Genomic DNA, 20810 nt, shown 5'->3' on the forward strand with positions numbered 1-20810 from the left:
AACTGGAAAGTGTCCAACTTAAAGGAAATAAATGTATTTTGAAACAAAAACTATTAAACATTGTTAATAAACACTTGTAACACAGCAACTAATTATTGTCTACGTCATCAGTTTGTATTCTGAAAACAATATATAGTAACTAGTACATTTATCTATAGCGGAAAAAATCGTCCTTCAATGATTTTTAGCAAATCTTGATTTTTAAATATACACTACACTTACTTCTATTAACAGATTTGTTAAGTTCAAGGCCGAAATTAGTGGTCAATAAATTGGGAACCAAACGTCTCTACTTGACAAAATTTGAAATGTTGGTAGACTTAACAAACTTAACACGAGTATGAAATATCGTGGTATACAAGCCTTTGTTTTTAAGCTACTAGCTATAAACTTCGACTGTGGACTCAAATTTAGTCCAAAGTGGCTCCGTGTAGTGTAGTCGCTAACACTCTCGTCTTTAGTGCGAGCGGTGCCGGGTTCGATTCCCAGTGGGGGCATTCGGTTGAAAAAGTGTAAAAGCTTTTTCAGGCCAGCTATTCTGAGTGAGGTTTTCTTGGTTTTCCTCATTTACATCAGGCAAATGTCGGGATGGTACTTAACATATAGGTTCCAGACAGCTTCCTTCCATCCCTTTCCTCGGACAATGTGATCGTTGGGGAACAACATCCTTCATACATGACGGACTAACATGGCCATAGATGCCGAAAGCCCAGGAATCTAATTCCTAATCCTAATCAAATTAGTCCAAATCCAGATTTACATGGCAAATAACTCGAGAACTAAAAATCTGCACACCTAACGCTCCCACTTATTTGGCGAACACAAATTCCTCGACCTTTACACGTTTTCTACGTTACGATTCACAAATTTTCAGGTCTATATATAATGTAAAAGAGCAACTATATTTGTCCCGACCACAGGGTTCCTCATCTACTATGCATGTACATAGTTTTGTGTCTAGATAAAAAAGTTTTCAGAAACAAACTCGTTTAATTTATAAAATAAACTAACCTAACTTTGTTCGCGTGTATTTGTTGTATGACTTTAAAGTGGGCCTGTCAGCTACCGCATCAAGTCGCTGCATATGCCAGGCATATGGAGAGAACGCTGTGAACGAACGCACCGCTAGGCATTGGTTTCCGAAATTCCGTTCGGGAGATGTGAGCCTTTTGGGTGAACCTCGCAGTGGACGATCACGTCTGTCTAATGATAAAGCCATCGAAGAGGACAGTGGTCTAACGTGTGATGAACTTGCAGAAAGGTTCAGTTCCGCTGAAACAGTCAGACTGCGCCTCATGGAATAGGGAAGCCATACAAGTCAAGCAAATAACTACACACTGTCAGCAGCCAACAAGGAACAACGAGTGACAACCTGTTTGTCCTTTCTCACTCAAGACCTAAACATACCAACCTTTGATTGCTTGCTTATTATTGACAAAAAGTGGTTCCTCTATGAGTCCTAAGCGTACCACACATTGGGTGTCGCAATGTGATCCTGTTCCTCACATCTCAAGACTACATCTACGAAAGGAAGTCTAGTGGAATTGTCGGCAAATGGTGCATTACGAGCTCCTTCCACCTGGTCAAACCATCACTCTAATCTCAGTATCGTGCATTGTGGCAAAAGGAGCCGGTACTGATGAATCGCAAGGCTGTGCTGTTCGTGCATGACAAATGCAAAGCCACATGTGGAAAAACAGGACCCTGAAGACCCTTCAGCAACTTGGTTGGAAGACAGTCATGCAACATATTCATCGGACCTTGCGACAACATATTACCACTTGTTTTATTCCGTCGACAACCACCTCCGTGGGAGATCTTTCGCAAATGAGATAGACTTGCCGAGCGCACTTGCAGACTTCTTTATATTCATGGCCGTCGAGATTTATCGCCTGGGCAGTGTGCAGCTGCAGGAACGTTGACAAAAGGTATTGGATGCTGATGGAGATTGCTTCGAAATCTAAAAGTACGAACCGTCCACTGTATTTCTCTTTGTTTATCACTGCTCTAGAACGGCAATAACTTTTTTGGTTACCTTGTATTTCGCAATGGCTTAAATGTGTACAAAGCTTGTCAATGTCTACCACAAAGTCAAGTTTCGTCAAGATCGGATGAATTATCGATTACGATTTAATGGAATTTCTTCATTTCAATTGGCTCCAAATCGAAATTTGAAGGTCAATAACTCGAGAATCAATGGTCTGCACTTCATAATATTTCAAATGTGTATTGAGCTCTTCAAGGTCTAAAACCATGCCAAGTTTGGTCAGGATCGAATTAGTGTCGTCTATAACACGACATATAAAATACCCTTTCACTCTAATTTGATGGCCACAGGAATCAAAGGCCTGATACCATAATATCTCAAATGCGTACCATAAACTTCATCCATTTATTTTATTTATTTTTTAAGAAAAATCAAACGAAGGACGAAAATTATTTCTGCAACATAAAGACGTCGTATATAATAACTATCTCTCTCATTTTGCCATTTACACACTATTTTTTAATGTAATTTGAACATGCTAATTACCTACAAAGCGTTACGGCACATTCTTCATCCTTTTCTCTCCCCCACCTATAACGATACATGCAGATAAAAAAAATAGTCAGTTTCAGGAAATAACACAAACATCCACTGTCTCACCCCTCAAAGCCGTAAAACACCAACAGCGACCATGTTGTACATTCACAAACACGTATTACATAGCCTCTTTGTGGTTGTTGACCAGCAAGCAACGGAACGAAAGAAAGAAAAACTTATCCTGTTATCTTATTCTTCTTTGTCAGCAACACTTTTCCCAACGTGAATCAGAAGGCATTTATCCCCGTTTTTCTGCAAGCTCCCCAAAAGAAAACAGGATTAGAAGATGTCAAACAAAGGAATATAGATCCGTTTGGACTGAACTATCAAATATAGAATATGAACGGAAAGTTTTAAGGGGCCAATTTATTAATATATATATATACGAAAACAGGCATAGAGGTAACCAAGAGTACATCCCTATTGTATTTCTAGAGATGGACAAGTTTTCCCTTTCTCCCTTCCGTTAAATGACCTCCTGAAATACATAAGAATAAAATATATTCTGGAAGGATTCCTAATAAATGAAGATCACATAACTGTCCAACATATAGAGGTGAATATAACATTATAGTGTAGGAAGAATGTTATTTCAATTCAGCCGAGTCAACGATACACTGGGAACAAACCTGCAGAGTAATAAATAATTTTGTGTGATAATAACAGAATTACCCTGTCAGGGGACTTTTGAGACACCCTATATTTTATATATATATATATATATAGGGTGACTCAAAAGTCCCCTGCCATAGGGTAGGATATCAGAGTTACAAAAAATGTGAGAGGGGAAACTGTCTCCAAATATGATGTTTTCAGTCTAAAGTGAAAGAAGTTTTTAAATCGGACTAGCCGTTTGGGCTATACTCTCTTTATGCGCTCAATGTTAAGTGAAAATGCAACGTTGCGGGCCAGCCCTCATTTCAAACATGGTCCCATTCACATACTCTTATAAAATTTATCCACCTTCGCCCCGCCCTGCCCTCCCCCAGCCCATCTATCAGTTCGAATACCTACTGTCCTGATGTAGCTACGTACTGTTCAAACTTTTTGTTTCTATTGTGATGAGTACCACCTAACAGTTGTTATGTTGTAAATGTGGCTTATGCAGTTAATTTGTGAATAAACAATTGACAGCATAACATTAACTGGGGTCCCAGGAGTACCTCATGAACCTCATGAAATTAATAGAGGGGCTGGGGAGGCCAGGGCAAGGCGGAAGATGGATAAATTTTGTAAGAGTATGGTGAATGGGGGCTGGCCATCGACACGTTAACCCTTTAGTGGGCAGTGTTGCTCTCAAGCAACATCGCATTCTATTGCGTTATCCGCACGAATTATAGCTTCAGTGATCATTTAATTGTCATTATTGCTTTCATACAATATTCATACATGATTTGCATGTCGCTTCTTTAGATACTTCTAATCTTCGTTAACAGGGGACAGTCAAATTTAGTATGGTAGAAGCTTTATCTCCAACATTCCGCGAGTTTTTTTCTTTTTTTTTATTATTATTATTTGTGGTTTTTTGCTCTGTAGGAACATATTTCAAGGAAACTGTTGGTAATTACTAAGAGTATTCTTATGATATTTCACCATAATAGTGCAATGCTGCTCAGCAGCTACACGTAAGACCTATTTTATGGCAATGTTGCTATGAAATAAACACCCTGTATTTTGTAACCAAAGTACAAAAATACTTTAAAAATTACGAAATTATGATCAGGAAGACATGGTTTAACCATGAAAACACACTAAATATTTTAATGGTAATGCTATCAATGCTTGCCCATTAAAGGGTTAACGTAAAAGGCAGTCACTTCATTCACTTATGTTGTGGGTCCATGTAAATGACAATGTTGCATTTTTATTTAACATTGGGCGCATAAAAAGTGTACAGCCCAAACGGCCAATCCAACTTTAAAAAATCATTTCCTTTAGATTGAAATCATCATTTGGAGACGGTTTCCCCTCTTACATTTTTGTAACTCTGATAACGATTACTTTATGTCAGGGGACTTTTGAGACACCCTATTGCTTACCATTACACAGGCATAGCAAGAACATACATAGTCCCGTTGAACATAAATGTAAGCTTCTACCATGTTGGCAACACTGCATTCCTTGTAACAGTAATAATGCTTCAAAATAATATATGTAACACATATGTTGCAACGGTATCTCACTGATTATGTACACTGAAAATATTTAAATTTTACCGTTCTGGGTCAATAATCCCTAATTTTTATTGTGCCATTACATTGCTATTTATGACCATTAGCAGCTACAACTCTAGATGGAGTCACTCTTCAAGGGACTTACTAACCTGAATTTTAGATTTTCTAAGCCAGCTTTGTAGTTAAGGATCATATCCTGCTAGATGTCTTGATATTATTCATATATCTGGGGTTCGCAGTGTCATTATGAAGACAGATCAATCAGTAATGCGCAACAATTTATGAAGAACAAAGTGCACATCCGTACATTAAAGGTACTTATTAACTTGGCTGCTAAAACTCTCAACACATTTTTCCCAGCGCGGTACAAGTTTCAAAATACCCTGTTCACAGAAGATCGTCTTTTGGAAGTATAGCCAGCCATCTGTACACAACAAATTTGACTTGTTGGTCGGCTAAGATTTTAGTCATGAAATAATAACAATAATAATAATAATACATAAGGAATGTTAAACGATGTTTGAAGATGAAATCGCCTGTAATCATGAATTGCTTCTTCAAGAGCTTTCACATTCAGTTCGCTTGATGCTATTACTGAACGCCTGGTATATGGCAAATCTACAAGGTTCACATGGCCCTTTTTAAAGAATTTGCATCACATGAAAAGGTTCCTACGGCCCATATAGTCTTCTTCATACATGCACACCATTTTTCTGTGCATTTCATTCGGATTTTGCCTTTTCCCCATTGAAGTATACAGCCTTCTGGTCTTCACAAAGAGAAGCACTCTCTTTGTTCAGTAATTCACATTTCTACCGCTGGTTCACCTTATCGAAGCAAATTTCAAAGTACTTCTCTTTCGATTTTCACGTCTCAAATCTGTATCATAAAGAGTGAGAAAAAAAATATGCATCACTTATTGATCTGTTCCCGTAAAAAAACGAAATCAGAAATTCTATTTTTGTACTTCTCAAGTAAAACTGTCGCAACCGAAAGCGCATTTTATACGATTCTTGAATAATTTGTTTGGTCTAATATATCATAAAATGACACCAAGCAATGTGGAAAACAAATTTTTAAACGTAACGTAGATGTTCAAGTTTCCTGGAACATTACTGAGCATATTGTTCAATTCCAACCGTGTAACCTCCTAAATTCACCCCCCTCCCCCCTTTGTACCATACACCCACAAAATTTTATTACGTAATACCAATGTGTGAACACATTTTTTTAAAAAAGGGGGAATTAAATCCCGGTCATCCGCGTGCTAGCGGGGTGCTCCACCACTGAGCTACAAACGACATTACAATGTTGTTCGACACATACTTCATTTGCTTACTCATGTGCTACATAGAATTTTCGCAACAACTACTTTTCGCTTTTTGTATATCAACTCCACCCCCACTCCCTTCCAAAACAAAGGAACTGCCTGATTATTTCATTATTCAAAACAACTCTTAAAAAATAATTTTATACAATGAGAAAGTACTTTTGTTTAGCGCTTGGTAAATTTGTGAAAATGCTGTAAGTGTTGATTATTTAATGGTAATCACCAAGAACAAATAATATCTACGAGGATGAGGGCCAAAGGTTGAAACAGCCCTATTCTACACATTATATCGTAACAGAACACAGACAGACTTTGGTAAACCTCAAGATAGATGATGTAATGATAAAGTGCTCTACAAACAAAGTAATAAACACAAGCATGACTTCTATAACAAAAAGCTGCTACTAAAGATGAACTAACACTAACCCTGCAGTAAATGGAGCCACCTGATGGCTTGCAGGAAGATACGCCTGCTGTGTAGTGGTGACATACACAGCAGGTCGGCGATAGAGTTCTGGCTGGTGATACAGAGGCTGACCTGCAGCAGCTAGCGGATGTTGAGGCGACAAGCGAGTACCACCCGTGGGATGAGCCAAGGGCTGAGGGGATAGATGAGAACTGCTATGCCGACTGCTACCAAAAAAAGACAAAAAAAGCATTACTTTTGCTATTGTTTTTCTAACATAAGCTTTTACAGTACTAACTTAAAGGCATGCAATTCAACGAAGAAGCAAGGTTATACACGAATTAATTATTTTAGGTACCTACTGCTCTAGTTATCGTTTCTTTCGTACTTTTGACAAATATCAAGAAAGCAAACAACTACTCCATGTTTTCGATTTGTTGAGAATATACTCTCAAAATCTGAGGGTTGTGTGAAAAGTTTTGCACCTTGCATACGTATAATTTGGAAGATATGATGCATCCCGTCTGATTGTAAAACTTTTGCACCAGTTGTAAACCAGACTTCACATATTTATACTGGTTAATCTTTGTCCGTTTTAAATCGACAAATAAAAGCTGACTGCAGGTAGATGTTACGTAGCGACCTGCAAAGATACATTCGGGGAAAATATAAGCAAATATTTCCTTACCCACCACAGAGGCGACCTCACACGTACCCAAAGACGCCGTAGATAGCGGCTGTTATTAGTGTACAATAACGACACATTAACAAGAATGTTACCTTACTAAAAGCCTGTCCAAAATCAATGCCTCTATGATAAAATAAAAATAAATAGAACTTTGAAGAGTTGTAAATATATCCTCTAAACAAAAACCGGTTTATTGAAAGAAAATCACTTTTGAAATTATCTTTATGTGTTTTAAGATAAATTTCTTAATAAATTACTTAGAACGTAGTGTATTATAGTCCTGTACAGCTTTAATACGTTTTTATTTTAGAATTAACGCATAAATTCCTTGTGATGATGATGATAGTATAATATTGTGACTACCCCTAGTATCCGCACACTCTACCAATTCCTATAAGGTCCCCTGTATCAGTATTTGGATGGGTAATCATTGCGGAAAAGGAGATAAGTGCCAGTGAGTGTTTATCCACAGTCCCAAAGGTAGATAGAACTAACTGAATGACAGAAGTAAAGAAAGGAATGTGGTTAAGAAAATCATCCGCAACGACAACAGGGGTACGAGTGTGCTTTCCACATAACCCTCAACTTATAAATCGAAAACTGGTTGTATTAAGTGCTTCATGCCAGAAGGTTTTAGTTTAGATTGCGTACTATTAGCCCTTTGGTTATGTTCATTTTCCATTTCCATTCCTAATGTCCAGCTAACTTCCAACATTTTTCGTTTCTTTTTTTTTTTTTTTAATTCTGAAAGGAAAGAAAGGATTTTCTTTCGACGTAACGCCAGTGCGCCAGTGTGTTATTAGGATTACGTTTGTGGGTCATATACGATTGTAGTGTTCCGAGCTCCTCTGTGGCTAAGCAGTTAGCGTACGCGCCTTTGGCGTGGGAGACTTGGGTTCGATTCCCGGCGGGAGCTCACGTGGTTCGGATTCCACGTTAATCAGTAGGTCCACGTCTCATATAGCCTCGCTGCTGAAAGGGACGTTAAACTCAAAATCAACGATTCTAGTGTGCCTTCGTTCGTTCATTCACACAACTCCTGATCGCGATTTTTTTTTTTTTTATGATTAGCTACAACGATTAGGATGTTAATTATAAGCATAGGTTTCACAAGTTTGACCAGCAGACTAAATCTAACACTGTATTATACTCTCTATCATAGGCAAATTTTAGCTAACTGTAGAATGTAATCAACTGATTTGCCCTATAGTGCTACAGCAGTCTACAAACAACAGCCATAGAAGTAAAAATATAATATCGCATCTCCTTATTACAATGAATAGCACATTCTCATATTTGTGTTGATCCGTAGGGGATTTCTATGAAACTAATACCATTACTCACAACTCAAAATTATCTGTGATTATGAGACGTGACGTTCAACTATTTCATAAAAATATGGAAAGACGACGAAGAAATAATGAACACTAATTAATAAGTATTTAATAAAAACCTAATACACTGAAATCATCAGCTTCGTACAACTTTCTATCGTAATCCTCTTCTGTTAATATTGCACGATGACATTGAAAATTTACCTGAACTCGCATGAAATCCTTTAATGAACGAACTGCCTCTTTTGAAGAACATAGATTCTCTTAAAAACCAACACCTTTAAGTAAGTACAATTGTTTGGAAGTTGAGAAGTGTTCGATTATTGCTTAATTCTACGCTGAAATACTTTCTCATGCAATAACAAGCACATAATTCAAAGAATCTTCAATATACTTTATCAATTTTTATCACGTAATTCTACGTTGTAATTCTTTTTCAATCACAAGCGCATCATTCAAGGGATCTTCAATACATTTTACAAATTTAATATATTTTATCAGCATTCTAAAAATCTGGCATAACGAAGCCACTGTTCCCTGGAACTTGACCTTCATACACAAACTAAACATTCTGTTGTATCACATTTAATTAGTCACAGTTACTTATGGGTTGTATGTTAATAGTTAATTAGGGTTATACTGCGTGAAAACAAATTGCAAACCTCTTGCCTGTAAAAGAAATTTCCATCTGCAAGACTCGTTATGGAAATGCTTATCTATTACGATGAGAATGGCGATGAAGACATGCGTAATCATGGAACTAAAAGGTTGCTATCTTTATGTTAAGGTCTTTATGATCAATGTTCAACTTCAAAGTATGCCCTGAAAGATAATATTATTCGTATGCACGAACCTTTAATATCAGTATGATAGCCAGCAAACAATTTCACAACAGTGGTCTTGCAGATCAAGATTTTACAGCTAAGAGATTCACATACACATACACACACACACACACATAACATATACACACAAATACACATGCATTATTGGCCACAAGGTGATAGATACTAGACACAATTACTAAATTAACTACGCATAAAGTAAGCACTTACTGATTGAGAACTCTGTAAATCAACTATTTAAGCAAGCAGGAACAAGCATATTATGATTAACTAAAACATTCCAGCGGAAGAAAAAGTTCGGTTTACTTGTATCATAATTTGTGAAATGTATTCAATATTTACCACTCATACCTTACGCAATATTAGTGTATTTTATTACACTAAAACTGAGGCAAATTTCAAAACTTTTGTTAATACATGACTTAAAACGATTAAATATGACCTTTGAAAATATGGCGGTCTTGTACATGATAATCAATTTTCTCTAACAAGTGTGTATGTTTGATTTATTTTATGATCGAATAATGTCACAGCTGTGGTGTTGGAAATTAGCTAAAAGTTAGGATATAAAGAAGTGTCCATTACAATTCTCCACATGATAAAGTTGAGGATCCAAATGCAACTTTTGCTATTATCATCCCTTAATGGTGAGTTGCAACTACGTACCTGAAAAGTTTATAGCTGTTTCTGGTAAGAGTTACACATCTCTGTTGCACAATTAACAACTAGTTTAATTTTAAAAACGTTTATCGCTAGTTATGGTTTAGGAAGTAACTTAAGTAAAAATAAAAATCTGATCAAAGCAAAAACTTAAACAAAATTTTGTTTTGTTCATATTTTTACTTACACATGTTCTACGTATTGTCTCAGTAACGAACGTATTGTTCAGATTTTAATTTTTACTAACACATGTTTTATGTATTTGTCTCAATAACGAGCAACATTACGTAAATGTACAACGTAATGTCGCCAACACAAGTATACACTCTGATTAAAAAATATATATATATATATCTTCGTACTACAAAATAACAAACCAGAGAACAAAAGCAATCAAGAAGTCTTCTGCAGTACCCGTTAGCTCAATTAAAAGTTACAATAATAATGAAATAAACAAATAAATGAGTAATCTTCTTTTCCACTACAACCTGCATTTATCGTAACCGGTCTCACTAACCTGTATGTTTGGTGCAATGTTGGATGAGTTGCGGAACTTGGCCAGGCTTTCGCTGTAGAGTGCCCTGTTAACAGATGTTGTTCACGGCCTGTTATGGGAACTTCCCTATTCGAATGCGCTGCAGGCGGTTGTATATATTCTTTATGCCCTAAAAACACAAAAAAATATTTAAAAAATTAAACCATAAAAGCAACACGCAATACACTTTTATCAATTGGTCAGTAATTAGAGACTCAAAACTTTATCTGCTAGTTTTGCTTCGAACACCATAAATTCAATTACTATAAAATCAATCAGATGTTCTCATTTTCTTGTTGGTATTAAATATTTGGAACAATTCATAACATAATTGAAAAACTTCACATGAGATCATTAATAACATCAAATGTATCAAAAAGTGTTCGAATAAAAATAAAATGAAATCTTTCTTTTACATCCCACGATTATGCCGGCTAGGCTAAATAAGGTGATGATCGAGTAATGAATGGAATGGTGGAGTAAGGAAACGGGAGAATCCCGATAAAACCCACGCACACGGTGTTTGTCCACTAGAAAGTCCACTTGGCGCGAGCTTGGATCGAACCAGGGACGGTGTTCGAATAAATATGGGTTGGGAATTATTTTCTTCAGAAGACACTAGCGTAAGAGATTTCAAACAAGAGCACTCTTATTATTAAATGAGAAATTAACCGCTGACTTGGGGCCCCTTGATATTTCGATCAGAAAACTATTTGTTATTACGAACTCTGTATTTATCATATCATCACAGCTCTTTTCAATCACTGCAAACTCACTTTCAGTCACAACGATTGTCACATGAAAAGAATCGAACCAGAATGATTTCAGCGAGATAACAATATTTTACAACCAAACTTATCCCCACGCTTCGAGGTAACCGATTTAAATATACTAACTCAGCTACTAAGGCGATGTTTGAAATTTCTTGTTCGTATTATAATTATATGTACAGTGTACTCCCGCTAATCCGGGCATTCAGCTAATCCTGGCAGGATTTTAAAAAATAGTCGAAAAAGCAGATTTACTCCTGTACTATATAATTCAATTAAATTATACTATTACCCATCTAGCATTAGGTGGGTTTTAAGGCAAATTCCGTTTGATCCGGACTCTCATCTAGTCCGGATTAGCAAGATCTACTGTAATTCTATAGATACTAGAAACTGATTTGAATAAATTAAGACATCGTAACTCAGTGGTCGCGTGTAAGATAACACAATAACGCGATGAATACATATTAACATTAAGCTAATTATACTTATTATATACACGGAACAAGTAACAGGACTCTTAAAGAAAGAAAGAATGAATAAAATACTATTCATTTTGTGGTTATAGCTATCTAATATTATTATTACTTGCATTTCTCATGCCTCTAACTTTTCGTTTGTGTTTGTTTTTAACCTATACTTATTACAAATTGTCAGTGATGATCTCACTAGATTTGTGTACATGAAGAACTATCCTGTAATGAGGTCCACAACAGCTTTTCAGTATTATTCCACATTCACACTTGGAATAGACAACAACGGAAACTAAAGCACGTGTATTAAAACTTTTTATTTACTGTCAAGCTTTACTATTATTGTATGTTGAAGAGTAAGTACATGAAATATAATTCAGTTCACAATCAAATAAATACATTATTTTGATCAATGTTGACAATATTAATTTATTTTGGTACAATGAACAGATGTATGGAAGTTTCCATGTTCAAGAAGAGCAGCTGTTAGTAATTCTAGATAGCTGCGTGGTTTGTGTAAGACATTGCAATGAAATTTCAGAGTTATTGTCCGGCTCAAACCTCTTGACGTCTGGCGAAAGTCAATAGCGCGTAAGAGTGACGTTGTCGGATTTCATTTCCTTTCGTGTACAAGTATAACGTGATATGTTTCTTTCATGAAACGCAGATGGGAGAACGAAGTAAATGCTTCAAACCGAGAAAATAAAAAAAAATAAACACAGATTTAGATTGACCTATATATGAAGAAACAATCTTTAAACAAAATAATGAACCACTGTACGTAGAATCATGCTTTTTTCCCCTAATTATTTAGAAACTACTTTCTTTTTTCCTAAACATACACTAACATTCTATTAACAAAGATACTTCTGAATGCAAATAATATTTCTCCCACGCATCGAGTATTAGACAACCTCGCGTAACTTTCATTGGGTATTGCAAGAAAAGAGGGCACACCTTAAGCGTCACGAGGTTTGAGTCAGACAGTAAACCTACTGTCTTAATGGCGTGGGAAAAAACGAAACATTCAATGTTAACTATTTCAGAGAAACTGACTCTTCAATTTATTGACGTTTCTCTCCGTCAGTTGCGTATCAACACAACGAAAAATACAAAATCGAAGTACATTTATGAAATCTTCGTACAATCTGTACTTTCTGGAATTGCAATAGCCAAGATTCGTCGTTGATTGGGAATTTGAACTTTTATCAGATTTATTTTCTTAAATACTTGATAACGGACGCTCATTAAAGGTATATTTTATTGGTACGAACTGTTGGTATTTGTTATAACATAATAAACTTGTCAATGTCCGTTAAGTCAATCGTGCTGCTGGTTTAAGAATATATTCTTAGAGAATATAAATAATGAAAGAAGAATATTAAGAGTATACTGTTATAACACAATACACTCTATGAAGTGTCCATAAATATCAGCCTGAACCACATCATTATTGAAGTAGCGTCCGATCACATGACGCGCACGAATACTTTATTCTTTTTGTTTACATGGCTATCTATTCTAAGTGTGGATACGGTATATGAAACAATTGCACACGTGTGCTGAAAACAGTAAATAAATAATGAACTAAATGGATTACACACATACACACCAGGGTTTAATATTACAAAAACTACGTCTCTACAAGCAAACAATGAAAATTATCTAGTCGAACAACAAGCTTCCTGTTTGTCCAGTTACGTTCAAAAGTGTGGTTTCTCATTTACGACAAACTACTCTGATTGATTAGTGATTTAATATGATACATTTCCACTTTCGAATGTGACCGTCCAGTAGTTGTATGTTGAAATATTTAATATATTTCGAATGTTTTAGTCGCGAAAGTAAGTAAGAAATTAGTTATTTTGGCGCGCGGCGATTATATTATCTTGTAAAATTAGTAATACATATTACTCTGCAAATTTCTCAGCAACCATGTCGGCGGTGCATTCGTCCTCTTTTACAAACTACTACTTCAAAAGTAAGAAAAAGGAAGATACTCGAATGGATTGATTGATATTAGAATTTTGTACCTAAATAATAATACTAATACTACTAGTAGTAATAATAATTACTGAAGTACATATTTATGAAACAAACACGACTGGCAGGTGTTTATGAAAAATTTCGCTCGAAGAAAATACCTATAAACAAAACCGCTTTATTTTCCTTGAAGAAATTATTTACTCCGTATTATGTATCTATAACAAAATGGGAACAAAAACTTAACTGATGTTGAAAAAATTAAATGAACAAAATTAAACAATTTTAGAAAAATAAAGTATACGTTACACGATAAATAACTCTTAATGAAGTTTAATGTGGGGAACTACTCCATACTTAGGACTGTTAATGATATACGTATACATTTACGAAATTCGAACGAAATTTTTGGGCCATTTTTGAGACTATTTGGGATGAAACCCAGTCCATCGGTAAACTACCCTTTCTGGAAATTTGTCTCAAATGGGTTATTCTACATTGCTGGACTGTCAATGACATACATATTAATGAACTATCAGCAAAATCGTCAGTGTCGTTTCGAGAAATCTGTAATGAGCACATCACGAGTCAACTGGCCCTAGAAACTTTTTTTCAAAAGGAAATAACACCGTATTGTAAGACTTTCTCGAGAAAATCATCCGGACAAAACTCACCTTCTAATAATCTACACTTCCCAAATCTTGTGACAGAAGACTTCCTCCACATTTTCATGCAATTCTTTCTTTGTCCTATACAGACAATGAGAAAGATGTACGCATTCAACACTTGTTTCATTGTTTGCTGTGTGTGCGGTCGTTTTAGCATCACGACTGCCATAACCGTTTCTCAAGTGGGACACTGCAACTACTCACACCAGCCATGGTTTCACGACTGAAATGCTCCATATGATCTTGAAAGCACGGACACCAGACAGTGTTGACTGTGACCATGAAACCAGTGTTACCAATAATACAACTAAAATTACTGACATTATCCTTTGTGATACTCAAATTTAGAGAAGAAGATTTCTCGAAAACTCGTAAGACTGCTGTTGCCGTTCAAAAGTAAAAATACAATAGAAATTTATTAAAACTGAACACACTTGTTGCATATTCTGCGACCATGTTCAATGTTCCTATGTAGCTCAATAACTAAGGCCACTGTTACAAAATATATTAGCAAAAGAATTTTTCATTCATAAAACTCAATGTTTAAGTGAAATTTTTGAAAATATCTAGCTGTAGAAATATATCCGCAACTTCAACCCAGTTCCAGTGATTCCTTTTTCATCTTCCTTTCTTTCCTTGCTTTTGGAGAGGTCCGTACAAGGGTACGAATAAATCTAACACAATTGCTGAAATGTTGCCAGAGCGGAAAATTTTCCGAATTTTAGGAACTGACATAGGGAACGTTTCTTGATCTGACTGCGAAGTTTGCATCGGTAAAAAAAAAGGAAATATTTACGGACCATCACTTTTAACCACGGTTCTGGGCTTAAACCACTTTTGACAAGCTCGCCATAACATGATTTCCTATGTATATACACACGAAAAATACGATCTAAAAGAAAAAAGAACCATCACCACCACAATACAACAATTTCATGCATTAATTTCTTTTTCTGTATATAACATTAACGGCACCAGAGGAAACTATTCACGGAAAGGTTTCTTTCCTACCCATGAGAAATTGGTAGAACTTACTTAATTTAACAGACCAGTATGGAAGATCACTAAGGCCTCGGTTTTTCTGCTGTGGATTGTCGGCAACTTCCACAGCAACTTCACCTGCAGCTAAGGAGTGAAATTACGCCTATGTTACTTGTTTGCACTGTCAAAATTTGGTACGACATAATACAATACACACACACAATTCCACGTGTCTCACATAACTACACACATATATATATAAAACAGTGTCACTTGAATCACTTGTATAAGTAGCATATTTAAATTAAAGTTTACCTACAAGACTCAATACAGTCGAAGACTGCTGTTAACAAACAAAATGCCAACGTAACTATAAATTATCAACTTCAATGCAATAAAATTTTGCTGTAATGAACGCCAGTACAACGAAACGTTTAAAATTGTGAAATTATTATATTAGGCCTCTAGTAGTAATCCTTGTTCCTTGTATTTCGAATGAATCACTCGGTCATTCTTTCTGTAACACAAAAAAGCTTAAGTCTTTCCTACGAGTGTCTCCATAGTGGTAATTCATTCATCGTAAATTTTTGGAGCTTATTGCTGTCTACCTTTCCTACAGAATTCGTACTAAGGACTTAAGCTTTTGTGAGCCTACGAAGAATGACCAAGTGACTCATTCGAAATACCGGAAAGAAGATAAATTGTGCCGAACACTACTACGTAATTCGATTTATTTTGACGTGTTCCACATGTTCGGTAAGTAATTATTTAAATCCCTTTCCTTTTCCCTATTCAATATATGTTCAAAAAATCATTTTTACAACTTTCCGAACTGTCAGTATAACGAATAAAAGTAACTTTACTTTTTAAAAAATGCAATAGAAATTTATCTTGTTTTATACTATAAATATATTCCTTACTACATTATTTTATTATTCGGATTATATGATAGTTAGTTTTCATAAATGTATGCGATCGGTCGAGCATGAAAGCAATTTAAAGTTAATCAATGAGTGTTCTTTCATTAAATAAAGCTTTGTGTATCTTCAAACGTCAGAAGTTTATGAAGTTACTAACGACCGCTACGATCTTATATATCTGATTTACCACTTCGTTTATTTACATCGCCATCTTCCATCATTCTTTGTGTTTCGTTCGTAAAGTCGCGTGTATTTTAGTATCTATTTTAGCATTATAACGGAAGTATGATTTTAGAACACGACGACAGCAGTTTCATTTGAAAGGAAATCGTGAAATATATCTGGAAATGAAGGAAGGAGAAAGAATGAAAAATTCGCTATAATAAATTAAGTTCAGAGCTCCTTAAAATTTCGTTATGTTGGTATGTTACGGTATACTTTCACGGTGATTAGTCATTTTCAATGAATCAATATATTACTAGGTTTTAATGTCGGAAACCATCAACATTGTATGTCATTCAGTTTTGTTTCGTTTTTTGTTTTTTTGCTTACCTTGCGTTTACTTATTCAATTTTACTTTATATTTCGTTTCCTATGCTGGAAACATATTCGGAGGGAGAATCCGCTGAAGAAAATCGAATTACTGATACAGGCCTATCGTGTATGTGGTATATGGATTCTTTCTTTAGATGTTTTCAGCATAGGAAACCAAATATAAGGGGAAATTGAACAAGTAGACGCAAGGTATGAAAAAAAACCCATATGATGTATAACCTTAATATCAACATTGTAGTTTACGCGTTATCAGAATAAAACATAACAAGTAACAGTATCAGTGAAAGGGTTTGGTTTGTTACAGTGTACGTAACATGAAAATTGAAGTAAATTAGAAATGATTACGAGTTGTTGATTATTATTATGGTTCCATACGTTCAATAACAAAAAATAACAAAATGAAAAAGTTTGAATTTTTTTTCCATTTCCCCTCGCCTCTCTCATTACCCACTCAAAAACTTAAGATGAATGAATATTTGAAAATAGAAAATACTTAAGTCACTTGATTTGCCGAGTAGAATGACAGTTTCATTTTCGCGCTATATTTCACGGACAGATTAGTATTTTGCATCCTGAGAATTATACTAACCCACTAATCTGAACAGCATTGCGGGTAGTCTATCGAGTAAGGATATCCATAATTACTCCCATAGGAATATATAGGCAGCCGAATTTTGATTGTCCATATCTTGGGTTCAACTCGATGGATCACGTCCACGAATGAACTCGATTCCTCGCTTTTGACCCTCTCCATCCTGTCTAAAATTCATAGTGATCCATCAAGTGATTCTTGAGATCGACTCTTTCCCGGGCGGACAAAACCGACGAACAGAGTAAATAGATATTATATAAAGGAGTTTTTGGTAAACCAAACTCCTTATAAATTAACATCGGTTAAAAAGACTGTCATGATACGAACCCAAAGAGTGTATAAAATAATGTTAATACATTATATATGGTACATTGGAAAATCCAAAAAGACAACAAGATAGAACTAAAAGATTAGAGGGCACGGAAGATCATTTAATGTCTGAAGACGAAGAAGAAAAGAAAAGAAAGAAGACAATACGAGAACCCATTTAAAACCGATTAACACTGATTTCCACACAGAAAATGTATATGTGATGTGGCTATAAGAATCTGAACAATCTTAGAATTTGCTGGCTAAAATCACGCATTTTTTAAAACAATCTAATACGTTACTCTAAGTGAGTAATACTGTTCATTTCAATGTTTATACATTACAAATACGTGTTACATATTCCCGACTATGCTGGCATAATAGTGAAACATCGTTAGGATACAAGTAATTAAATAGCAAAGACATTAAAAACCCGATAATATAACGATTAATAAAATCGGTCAGTTATTTTTATATCTAGTATCACAAAGACTTCGGAGATTTTTAACAAGATTCAAAATCCACTGCTGTACTGTGCAAATTGAATTCCACATTAGTTACCAAAATACTAATCACAGGGCGTCTACTAAAATTCCAAAATGAAATTTCGTGACCCTTTCTTTAACAAATCATGAAATTTCCTAACATTTTCAAGAGCGAATTTGGGTTCGAATTAGGCCGAATTTTCATCCATGCGACAGAAACGTACTTTGCTTGCGATTTGGTAGCGTCTAAACCGAACCATGTACATTTTTGGTGGTGAATTTTGACGTTTTATAGAACAAAATTTTCCAATCTGTACTTACATTTGTACAATCTGCGGCAAAAAACCTGCAACATGAGCATATAAGTTTATTGTGAAATGACGAAGTCTTTTGCTCCAAAATAAGTGTGCACGGGAGGAGGCCGAGGTTTATCCTGGCGTGATTCGTTCCACTTAGAGGTTATGTTCATTCCCTGTGCTGTTAGGCGTAGTTTCACAATAAACTTCCATCCTCATGTTGCAGGTTTTTTTGCCGCGGATTGTACAGTTAAAAAAAAATTGTGGCCCCAAAGCTAATTTTGTGACTTTTTCGTTACTTTCATGACTGTTTTCTGATTTCGTGACCAATAGACACCCTGTAATAACTTAACAGATCACGAAAACTACGAGGTATGACAATTTAATCAGAGTAACTATTGCGTTGCGCCGTCCGCGTAATAATTTCGCCGGATTCTTTTCATTAAATAAGTTATATACATGTTTTAAGGAATATGTGACATCACCTTACGCAGGCCCTAGGGTAAGGACATACCGAAGATACCTCGCGGTCGAGGTCGAGGTTTAGGTGTCGCGATCGCTGCCTCGATGTTGGCACAAACATATGGATTCAAGTGGGTAAGCGCATGCCGGAGACACACGCTACATTGCAAGCTAGAGGTTGACCCCGCGATGGTGAATTAGTGGTCGATGATAAACAACCGAGTTTGTTTTTACATCAATGTTCAGTGGAAGCATCGCTGCGACTCGTGTTCTCAGTGGTTCTCCCGAGGTCTCGAAACACTGCATGGAATAAAATCTTCATTTGTTCAGAATTTCGTCTGCAGAGGAGTGTGTGTCTATGCCCAAGAGGTTTTATTGCACTGTTAAATTTGATTATGAAATACATATTAAGAAAAGTAGTGAGGAATGTTCTAGCAATAAAAAGAGTTTATAGGGATAGATAATAGATGATAAATACTTTTGCGAAAAACGAAAAAAGAGACTGGCATTTCTTATGTCTCGTCTCGCGTCCATCGCTATTTATAAACTGTTTGATCGTTTCAATTTCATAATATGGTGTCGCAGTGATTTTCATACACTGACGGAGTAATTTCACACACGTCACAGCAATGTTTCTGCTTAACCTGAAAACTTACAGAGAGGACGCGACCTCTAAGCTATGTAGGCCCTTCATCCATCGATATTTAGGCATCGAGGTAGCGACCGCGACTTAAAGCTCGACCTCGACTGCGAGGTATCTCCGGCATGTTTTTACCCCTACACTCATTGTTTACAAAAATCTTCTATCCAGTATAACATGATAACGGAAATGGAGAACAATGCAGAAGAACCTATTGCCGGAAAGCCAAATACTCATCCAAACCGGAAGACAATACCAACCACTTAGCGCATATTCCTGGAATTGTCATACCTTGCATCATACACTCTTAAAATGTCAACAAAAGTACACATATATAAAGACACTGCAGTTTACTTATCATTACAAATTATGAAACTGATAACAAACCTGATGAAGGAACGTGGTATTCTCGATGAGCAGGTGGAACCAGATGCTCCCTCGTAATAATTTCCCGCTTGTGAGCTGGTGGGGCCAACGAAGAAGGTTCTCGGTGAGCACTGGGCGGAGCCAACAATTCTCGAGTATGTGCCGCTGGTGGTGCCATCTGTTCCCTAGGCCAAGAAAGCCTCCTGTCACTATAGCAAATTAGAGGCAGGACTCCGATTAAACTCAAAAAAGAACATAATAAGCAAACTCAAATTAAAATAACTCAAGAAGTCTTACTAAAATAATACGAATACAAATCAAGACAGAGAAAACATGAAATCAAATTATTTCTGTGAATAAATCAACTTAAAACCTGATAAACCATGTAAAAAATAAAACAGAAAAGAAGAGTAAGTGAGTGAGAAGTTTTAACTAGGAATTCAGAAAATTTGCTGATACAGGATGGTTGAAATAGTTGTCCACAATGTAATATTTTTCAAATAGATGCACAAAATTTAATATTTTCAATGTAACAGAACAGAACGCAAGATTTATGGCAAATTTGGCTAAGTCAAAACTTTTTTCTTTTTAAAACATGAACATGTCCTTTCGATTTCAAATTTTCTCCTACATACTTTCAATTTCTAAATTCCAATGGCAAAAAATCGTTTCCTTTCCGATGTTTCCTCTGCTCGTAAAGACATGCTAACCTTAATTGTAAATCAATACCTTAATATTATCACTACTACGCGTA

General features: G+C 35.7%; 1 protein-coding gene across 10 annotated transcripts in view; it reads right to left on the reverse strand.

Moving 5' to 3' along the window:
* Hipk (Homeodomain interacting protein kinase) overlaps positions 1 to 20810 on the reverse strand; it is a 139702-nt gene that overhangs the window by 15969 nt on the left and 102923 nt on the right. For 5 of the 10 annotated variants that reach the window (XM_081738834.1, XM_081738835.1, XM_081738828.1 and 2 more), the window contains 5 exons: positions 20078 to 20265; positions 15486 to 15575; positions 10539 to 10686; positions 6515 to 6721; positions 2534 to 2578 (listed from right to left, as the gene is read on the reverse strand). In XM_081738834.1, the coding sequence (XP_081594960.1) occupies positions 2534 to 2578; positions 6515 to 6721; positions 10539 to 10686; positions 15486 to 15575; positions 20078 to 20265 (678 nt within the window). The remainder of the gene's footprint in view (positions 1 to 2533; positions 2579 to 6514; positions 6722 to 10538; positions 10687 to 15485; positions 15576 to 20077; positions 20266 to 20810) is intronic. The other 5 variants (XM_081738830.1, XM_081738829.1, XM_081738832.1 and 2 more) reach the window with 5 other exon arrangements.

This window comes from Thermobia domestica, chromosome 14 (genome assembly GCF_964235325.1).
Source record: "Thermobia domestica chromosome 14, izTheDome1.hap1.1, whole genome shotgun sequence".
Taxonomy (NCBI): domain Eukaryota; kingdom Metazoa; phylum Arthropoda; class Insecta; order Zygentoma; family Lepismatidae; genus Thermobia; species Thermobia domestica.